At 44.3% G+C, this 9706-nt stretch overlaps 1 protein-coding gene across 1 annotated transcript in view; it reads left to right on the top strand.

Annotated features, from left to right (window-relative positions):
- Positions 1 to 3317: 3317 nt before the first annotated feature.
- The window catches only part of LOC142498659 (olfactomedin-4-like), a 28081-nt gene continuing 21692 nt past the window's right edge, over positions 3318 to 9706 (top strand). The window contains exons 1-2 of the mRNA XM_075606910.1: positions 3318 to 3419; positions 5086 to 5238. Of these exons, the coding sequence (XP_075463025.1) occupies positions 3363 to 3419; positions 5086 to 5238 (210 nt within the window). The 5' untranslated portion in view covers positions 3318 to 3362. The remainder of the gene's footprint in view (positions 3420 to 5085; positions 5239 to 9706) is intronic.

Below are 9706 nucleotides of genomic sequence, written 5' to 3'. Positions count from 1 at the left end.
TTACTACACCGAAATAACCTATACTGCTTTCTTCCAGATCTGACTCAAGCTTCACACGGAAGACATCGGAACCCCCCTAACCCAGAAGACAGGTAGGGAACACATCCCCTCCAATGTATAACATTGCGGGAATGAGGGTAAGATCCCAGGCGGGATTGCTGCTTTAGATATTGTGAAGCAGGGGACGTCCAGACACTGGTTATGGGGTTCAGGAAACTAGTCATTCACACCTGGCTTTTATTTCTAGATCCGACACACACACACACACACACACACACGTAACAAGGACTAATTGTAGTATAATGTAATACAATAAATACATTTATGTCAAAAACAAATGTTGTTCTGACTAGGAATTTATTAAATGTATTTTAATTATATATTTTGGGGGCGGGGTTGGGGGTGGGACTATGGCGGGGTGGTTGGGTGCGGGACTAGGTGGCGAGTAGATTTTTTGGTTGGGCGAGTAGATTTTTGGGTGTCTTGTCGAACACTGTATATATATACACAGTTGTGTGAAAAAGAAAGTACACCGTCTTTGAATTCTATGGTTTTACATATCAGGAAATAATAAATATCATCTGTTCCTTAGCAGGTCTAAAAATTAGGTGAATACAACCTCAGATGAACAACAACACATGACATATTACACCATGTTATGATTTATTTAACAAAAATAAAGCCAAAATGGAGACGCTATGTGTGAAAAACTAAGTACACCCGTACTGCTTCAATAGGAATTAAGATGCTAAGTAGCAGACAGGTGCTGCTAATCAAATGCCCTTGATTAATTGATCATCAGCAAGTGTGACCACCTCTATAAAAGCCAAAGTTTTAGCAGTTTTCTGGTCTGGAGCATTCAGGCATGTGTTAACACAATGCCAAGGAGGAAAGACATCAGCAATGATCTTAGAGAAGCAATTGTTGCTGCCCATCAATCTGTGAAGGGTTATAAGGCAATTTCCAAACAATTTAAAGTCCATTTGACAGTGAGAAGGATTATTCAAAGGTGGAAAACATTCGACACAGTTGCCAATCTTCCCAGGAGTGGACATCCCAGTTTAGACCATAATGGACGGGAAGTAAAGAAGCCTGATCCCCGCCATTACTATTAGGACGGATTCTCCATATTGGGAGTAGTTCTGTGTTGTTTCACCATCCAAGGTGGGTGGGTGTATAACCTGCAAATGTACTGTATGACACTGTATAGTAATAAAATGTCATTTTGTGTTTTTCCCAGGTTGTTCACCTGCAGGATGGCCCAGAAAATTTGGCCCAAGTGGGGAAAATTGAATTCCACCAGAGGGAGAGTGTAGCCCTGATTGGTTTTTGGGCTATAGGTCTGCTCTCCTCCTGGCAGTAAAGCCTAGTAAGGATAGGTTTTCCAGGAGTAATCATGGGTTTTCCCCACTCCTTGTAGTGCAGTGAGCCAGAGAAGGTAGTGTCATCAGGCCATGTATCCAATTAGAGGCACAGGGGTGGTGCTTACTGGATTTGTACTTAATGCACTGTACTTCCTGTATTTATCCAGTCTGCCTCTACCGTGAGAGAGGCAAGGTTTACCCAAACTAAGCTGTCAGGGCTATGGCAGTTTGAGACCCTCCCTTAGGGGAGCAGTGGGAAACCGTTACCTCTTATCCCACCAGGGGATAAGGGAAGAGCAAGGACCACTTTCGGTGCCCTTTGGCTGGGAGTGGATCCAGGGACATACTGAGGGTGGGTACCCTCTATCTGCTATCATCTGTGGCTGCTGAATACAGAAAGCCAACTAAAGAACCCTGTGTTTTATTATACCTTCTGCCTGAGAGTGAAGTCTATTGCGAGGAGGGGGAAGAGATTCTTCTGCAGAGACCTCCCCATACACCTGGGGGCTGCACGAGATGGAGGTGCTGCACCTGTGAGTACTATTCGGGCAAGACCCCAGAAGCCTGTCCTGTTATTCCCCTTTACCACCATGCGGGATACCCAGGGCCCCCTGTTACCAGCAGGTTTGCACCACACTATGCCATGTAACCAGAGCGAGATTCCCAGAGAGAGGCTCTATATATATGTATATATATATATAGTGTATATATACATACAGTTTTTATACCGTTAATTACCCAATTGCACTAATTAACTGAAGGTTTTGAAGTCAATACAGAGCTGTTGCAGAACACCTGTCATGGCATTACCTGTTACAGCAACCAATCAGATTGCTTGCTGTAACAGGTGTATGCCGCCATTGCTGATGACCTCACAGATTTTTCCAACCAAGCTTCCCTAGTTTGCAGAGTCTGTGATGTTATAACTGATAGGCGGAAATCACAATAAATCAAGCAATCTTATTCATGGTCAGCCTGGGACTACACGTAGGCCGTCAGGCATGGATAGATTTACATTTTGAATTTTTCTGGGATTTTTTGTTTTGTTGGCCGTGGGGCCTGTGGATTGTTTGTTTTTTGGCAATCAGGCTTTTTGGGGGGGGATTAGTTCCGGGGGTCCCATTGCCCTAAAGATGGTGGACGTCCACTAGCATGGGGGTAAATCCCAGATTTTTCTCAGGTACCCATTGAGTGCCATTGTGGCTACCTAGGTCCCACTGACAATCGCTTATTTAAAAGCTTTCAAATGTTTTATTTGTTGTGTATGTTATATATATATATTTTATTGCTTATGGTGTAAGTGTAGTCTGTGTTTCTGTTAGCCATTAGCCATATTATGTATGTGCCCCAGGGAAGGAGGTTGGGCCACCTGAGGGGTTTAAGGGGGACAGTTAATCCCTTGTATGTCATAACTGTTGTAACTCTTTGCCATACAATGTCAGCGGTGGTGACAGCTAGCGCCAGGGTGTCTTATCCCAGCCTTAGCTGTCTACAACTACATTAGCCATATTCTAATAAGGGTCCTAACGGTCGTTGTTTTTGCATATAATCAGCGTTGTGTTTACTCGTTAAACTCAGGGGAAATAACATTTTTACCTTTTTAGACTATTTGACTTAATGGAGCTTTGTGGATCTGGCCATAAGTGCTTTTACTTTATTATTCAATGGCAGTGAACCTTTACAGAAAACTTGGATTTACAAGTACTGTTTTCATTTGGACACCGTCCATCAATAAGGTTGATTTCTGTGTTCTGAAATGAACCAATTTATAAGCCATGTTGACTATTCCGCCGTTATCTTTTGCATCTTGTCGTAAAATGCCATTCATTAATTAATGTAAACAAGTATTTGTCAAGAGGTCGGGATTATCTTTGGTTTGGGGAAGGGATTTGGAGACAGGTGAAAGTCCCTTTCAAAGCTTCCTAGAGCAATGGCTTTATATAAGAGGTCTGTCGATGCTACAGTACAAGGCAAACAGATCACAGGTGATAGGGCAAGATGCTGCTTATACTCATCCTGTCTGTAGGGCTCTGCCAGGGCAACAGAGTCTTCCAGGTAATGCATATATATTGCTTTGGACTATGCATGACTGAGAGCCTGAATATGTACAACATGGGAAGAAGGAGTGAGGAATGGGATGTGTGAGATAAAGGAGGGAGAGGGGGATATGAGGAACAGGGCAATATGAAAGAGAAAGGAGAGGGGGTATTAAAGAGAAAGGTGGGAAATAGGGATTTGAAAGACCAAGCACAGAGGGGGGACATGAGACAATAAGGCGGGAGATGGGGATATGAGAGAGAAAGGAAAGAGAGGGATACAAAAGAAAGAAGGGCAGGGGGTAAAAGGAGAGGGCACCAAGGGAGTACATGATAAAGAAAGAGGGAGCAGGAAATAGGAAAGAAGAGAAAAGGGGGATATGATGAAGAAGGGAGTAAGGTGGAGATATGAAAGTGGGGGAGAGGATGTGAGAGATGAGAGAATGGAGCGAGTTATGGGATATGAAAGAAAATAGGTAGAGGGGGAATGTGAGAGAGAAAGGAGTGAGTGAGGGTATGAAAGAGAAGAGGAAGAGGGAGATTTGAGAGAGATGGTGATATGATAGAGAGGGAGAGAGTTTTGAAAAAATGAGAGATGAGATATGAGAGAGGAGGAAGGGATATGAAAGGGGAAGGAAGGAGAGGTGGGTTTGAGAGTAAGAGGAGAGAGGGGGAATGAGAGAGGAAATGTAAGGAGAGGGTATATTCAGTATTACAGAAAAAGGAGATAGGGTAAAGAAGAGGGGGGAATGAGATGAAAACGAGAGAAAGGGGACGTGAGAGAAATAAGGGAGGGAGATATGGGGGAGAAGGGGATATGGAAGAGAAAGAAGGGAGATGAGGGGATGATGTCTCAGGAGAAAGATAGGGATGCGATAGAGAAAGAAGGGAGATATATGAGACAAGAGAAAGAAGAGTGAGAGATAAAGGAGGAAGAGGGATAAGGAGAGAGAAAAGAAGTAGAGATTTGCATATAAAGTAATAGTAGTAATAAGGTGCAGGGTGGAAGTATTTACCATAGAAAGAGCAAATATAAACAAAAAATACTTATGACCACATTCAAATGTCTCAGACAGGTTCACAAACCTGACTTTCCCCATGGGGGCTTCTAGGTAATGACATGCAAATGTCACGTTTTGCTTATTATCCATTGTCATGGATCCATTAACGCTTCCACAGCTTTTGCAGCGAAGCCTGGTGTAAAGAAATGCATGGTCAGCAAACTTACTCAGACAAAAGTTTCAACCTTTTGGATCTCATTAGTGTGAGAATAGTTTACTAGCTATGCAATGTGAAGCTGGTAGTGGCTACAACCAGACACAAAGTAAGTTAGAATAAGGACTGCTAGAACAAGAGGTCATGCTCCTTCTAATTAGAGGTGGGGAAGGTTAATATAACAAAGAGATATATTTGAGATACATGCTTGAGATGGACACAAGGGGATTCTAAATATATAAAACAGCGGAGGATCTGAGATTTTCCAGTGGATAGCAGAATGTGCAGACTGGGTGGGCGAAGTGGGTCTTATCTGCTGTCAATTTCTGTGTTCCATGGGTAAGAACATACAATGTCCTGTTTAAACTGCAGAGATGAAGCACTCCGTAAAATTCTTAACATGGGTAGTTAGTTACCCTTAATTATATGGGATGTTCTGGATCCCAAAACTTTTATATCTCTCTTTCCAGAATAAGAAAAATGTGTCTGGGTCTCTGGATGAGGAGGGGGTTTGTCAGTGCTCCGTGATCCTGCCAGATTCGACCTTCCCCGCAGATCGCATGGAGTCTCTGGAAATAGCCAACTACAACCTGAGCATCCACGTCCAGCAGGAGATAAGCAAGGTACAGAGAGGGGGCCATACAGAGATGACCGGCACACCGGTCATTAGAGTTGGGGAAACATTTTTTGTGGATTTTGGATCCACCTCAGATCGGTTGGATTTCCGTGAATCAGTCTGAGAGAGAGACTTCAATTTAGTAGTGTATCCACTTTGTATAAAAGTTTGGAAAGAATTTGGGTGAACATTCCATAGAAACATTTGAGCACTTGGCTCGCAGCTCCACTCCCTGAGTGAGTGTTGCTTAGGAGAGGGAGACAACAGGGAACAGGGTAGCTACTAGCCAGCTCTGTATCAGACAGGAAGGGAGACAGAGAAGGAACGAGAGACCCAGTAAATGCAACAGGCAACAGGGACAGCAGTCAGTGGCAGATAGTATTACCAGTTGCTTTTGCTGTTACAGTAGCGGTAGTAAAACATACAGTGGTTCCAAAGCCAGAAGTAATATATGTTATTCCCAGGGTAATGGTGATGCTCACAGGTACTGTACAGGCATACCCCGCATTAACATACGCAATGGGACCGGAGCATGTATGTAAAGCGAAAATGTACTTAAAGTGAAGCACTACCTTTTCCCACTTATCGATGCATGTACTGTACTGCAATCGTTATATACGTGCATAACTGATGTAAATAACGCATTTGTAACAGTCTCTATAGTCTCCCCGCTTGCGCACAGCTTCGGTACAGGTAGGGAGCCGGTATTGCTGTTCAGGACGTGATGACAGGCGCATGCGTGAGCTGCCGTTTGCCTATTGGGCGATATGTACTTACTCGCGAGTGTACTTAAAGTGAGTGTACTTAAAGCGGGGTATGCCTGTATATCATACAAGAGATAGACCAATATAGAAAATAAACCTTTGCTATCGGAACACATCCCATTACAGGCAGTCCTCGTTTTACAACGCTTCGCTTTATAACGAATGGCTTATCCAACGCTATGCAATGCATACCTATATTCATTTTTATAACGCCAAAATGGCTTATCCAACGCTCTTACGACGCTTTGCAACGTTGTGTGTGTGTATATATATACACATTCACATAAACAACGTTTAGGAACCTTTCATTTAAACGGTGTTCCTATGGGAAAACGTGTTTCGCTTTACAACGTTTCGCTTTACAACGCCATTTTGAGTAACGCATTGTGTCGGATAACCGAGGACTGCCTGTATATCCACATCATGTAAAAAGTTATATGTAAACAGAATACAGTTAAATATAACCTTTAAGAACCTCAGTAGCGACCCGTAGGAGGTAACATCTTTATCAAAAGGAGAATCCTCCAAATAGCATATTAAAATCCACCCCACACATAGGTCCAAATAGAAATTGGCGAACATTTCAACAAAGTGTGGATCCACAGCACAAAATGCATTTCGGTGCAAGTTTGACACTTTGCAAACTCGCCTGAGTTAGGAAAAACCTCCCTCCACTTTCTTTTTTTTTCAAATATTTGTATTGTTTTTTCAGAGGGTAGGGTACATCATATCATAACACAACAAGCTGGTACAGAAGTCATTAGGTATTTTTGAACAAATTGACATTATTAGAGCTTCCGCGTAACCTGTTAGGATCCAAGAGAATACTCCACCTCTCCGTCCGGAGGGGGTGTGTCTATGGATGTGCACCCGTCTCTCCTTTTCAAGAGGAGTAAGGATAGTTAAAAGGGAGAGACGAAAAAAGAGGGGAGCGAGAGAGGGGGATGAGGGGAGTGGGGGGGGGGAGGGGGCATGGAGCGGCCTAAGAGGGCCGCCCAGGTCACGACGTCCCCCGAGCTCTAGAACAGAGTTTGTGTAAACTATGGGGGTTTAATCGTATGGCCAAGCTTCCCAGGTTTTGTTGAATTCATCTAGTTTTTGTTTTAATCGAGCTGATAGGAGTTCCATCAGATGGACTTCCCTGATTCTGGTGAGGACCATCTCCTTGTTGGGTGGTCTAGTTTTTTTCTATTTTGCCACTATTGAGCGGCTGGCTGCCGTTCGTACAAAGGATGTAAATTTTTTGGTCCGAAGAGGGAGGCCTCCTATAGGCTTACCCAACAGAAACGACACCAGGTCCAGTGGGATCCCCACCTCACTTATCTCCTCCACCATGGCTTGGATCATATCCCAAAAAGGGCCCAACACGGGACAGGTCCACAGTATATGTACCAGGTCTCCCTGCTGGCCGCATCCCCTCCAACAGAGGTCTGACAGGCCAGGGAAGGCCTGGCTCAGCCTACTCGGGGTGAGGTACCAGTGGAATAAATTGAGGTTTTGGTTGCGGCCTCCCAGATATCCTCCCAGTTTTCTCTATCTATTTCTATATTGAGGTCTGCAGTCCACTTAAGCATATAGCTATGGTTGACGGGTATCAAGGCACGTGCTAGTCCCATGTAGATCCCCGAGATCAGACCCTTCCGATATGCTCCTACTGCACATATCTTTTCAAAGTTAGAAGGGTTTTCAAACTTGGAGTTGTGGGAGATTGTTGTTAAAAAGTGTCTGATCTGGTCTGAAAGCGAATAGGGGGAGACCCCCGGGGGCATATTTTTCCTGTGCTTCGGAGAATTTCATAGGCCGTCCTTTGATTAGTAGATTGGACGCTTTTGTTATATTGGCTGCTTTGAACAGTCTGAGGTCCCTGGGATCACAATCCGGGGGAAAGTCCGGATTGCCAAACATGGGGGTCAGAATTGAAGGGGAAGATGTTAGGCCAAATTAAGTTCTTGTTTTTGACCATATCCCCCATGTACATCTCATTGCTCCCAAGCCCATCCTGCCTGGCGTTGTCTCTCGTCCCCCCTCCCCCCCCCCCACCCACAAAAGGTTGGGGAGGGAGAGGGGAGAAATATAGGTGGCTTCAATCTCCAACCAGCTGCTAGACGCTGGGTCATTATTCCAAGTGGCAGCCTTTTTTAGGTGGGCTGCGAGGTAATATTTGGAAATATCTGATACTCCCAGACCTCCACTCTCTCTTGGTGCCATCATAACCGGTCTTGCCACCCTTGGTTTTTTCCCATTCCAGATAAATTGGAGTGTATTATTTTGGATATTTTTGAGTTCCGCTCCTAGGACCTGGACTGGAAGCGTTTGGAATAAATACAGAATTCTGGGGAGGATATTAATTTTTACTGAAGCAACTCTACCCAGCCAGGAGATTTGGTGTTCATTCCAGCTCTGTAGGTCTCTTTTAATTTTAGCAAATAGTGGGGGGAAGTTACGCTTAAACAATATCTCATATGAGTTCGTAATTTTAATTGCGAGTTATCGAATATAGGAGGAATTCCATTTATAGCTGAAATTAATTTGTAGTAGTTTTACCTTGGATGGTGTCAGGGATAAATTTAGGGCCTCAGATTTGTCATTATTAATTTTGTATCCTGACACCTGGCCAAATTTTTCTAGTTGTGATTGAAGGTTGGGAAGGGACGTCAAGGGCGCCGCCAGAGATAGTATTACGTCGTTGGCGAACAGGGATATCTTCTATTCCTCTTGATTCCCTGTATATTGATATCTTTTCTGATGGTGGCCGCCAGGGGTTCGATCGATAGGGCAAAGAGAAAAGGGGACAAGGGACAGCCCTGTCTTGTACCGTTTTTTATTATTACGGGACTTGAACCTCCGCCCGGGAGCTTTACCAATGCAGACGGGTTTTTATACAGAGCTCTGATTCCCTCGAGGAAAGGACCTCGGAAGCCAAATTTGATCAGTGTGTGATCTAAAAAGTCCCATCTAATTCTGTCGAATGCTTTTTCAGCATCGAGTCTTAAAATAAAAGCCTTTGTTTTAGAGAGATGTACATGGTCGATGAAATCTATAATTTTACGTGTATTGTCCGACGCTTGTCTACCCATGACGAAGCCGACCTGGGGCCTCATGCAGTAGGCGCTGAAAAGGCTTTTTTCGCCATTTTTCTGCAAAAATTGCCTTCCCGATTCAGTAAGCGCCGAAAAAAGTGGCCACAATCGTCAATTTTTGTTCCCGATAAAAACTTTTCGGCATGCGGGTGGCGATAAGCCACTTTTTGGCACTTTTTGAAATCGGCTGAATTCTAGTAGCCCTGATCAGGTTTTCGCTGCTGATCGGCTCTCTAGAATTTAGATTTGTACGCCAATCCATCCCGCCAACTAAATTTGGCAAGTTGGTGGTGGAGAAGCATCGGCAAGGTCAACACTTAGAAAAAATCAGGCCTTTTTCCTGCCTGGGATTGATGCCGGGGGTCTCCAGAGCTGATACCCATTAATATCATGCATCCGAGGCAGGAAAAATGCATTTAAAGCCCACTTCATTACCTTAGTGGCTAACCGCTAAGGCAATGAAGGGGTTAACCAGCCGTGCCAGGTTTATTGTGTGTAGCGGGGGTGGGTGAAGGGGGTATTTGGCCCGTGGTGGTTGTTTAGGGCTTGCGGGGGGGTTGCGGGTGCAGTTAACCCCTTCATGACCTTAGCGGTTAATACCGCTACGGTCATAAAGGGGTTAAGCCCTCCC

Source organism: Ascaphus truei, chromosome 7, assembly GCF_040206685.1.
Source record: "Ascaphus truei isolate aAscTru1 chromosome 7, aAscTru1.hap1, whole genome shotgun sequence".
Classification (NCBI taxonomy): domain Eukaryota; kingdom Metazoa; phylum Chordata; class Amphibia; order Anura; family Ascaphidae; genus Ascaphus; species Ascaphus truei.
The sequence above is the reverse complement of the archived record's forward strand: the minus strand, read 5'-3'. Positions and strand labels throughout refer to the sequence as shown.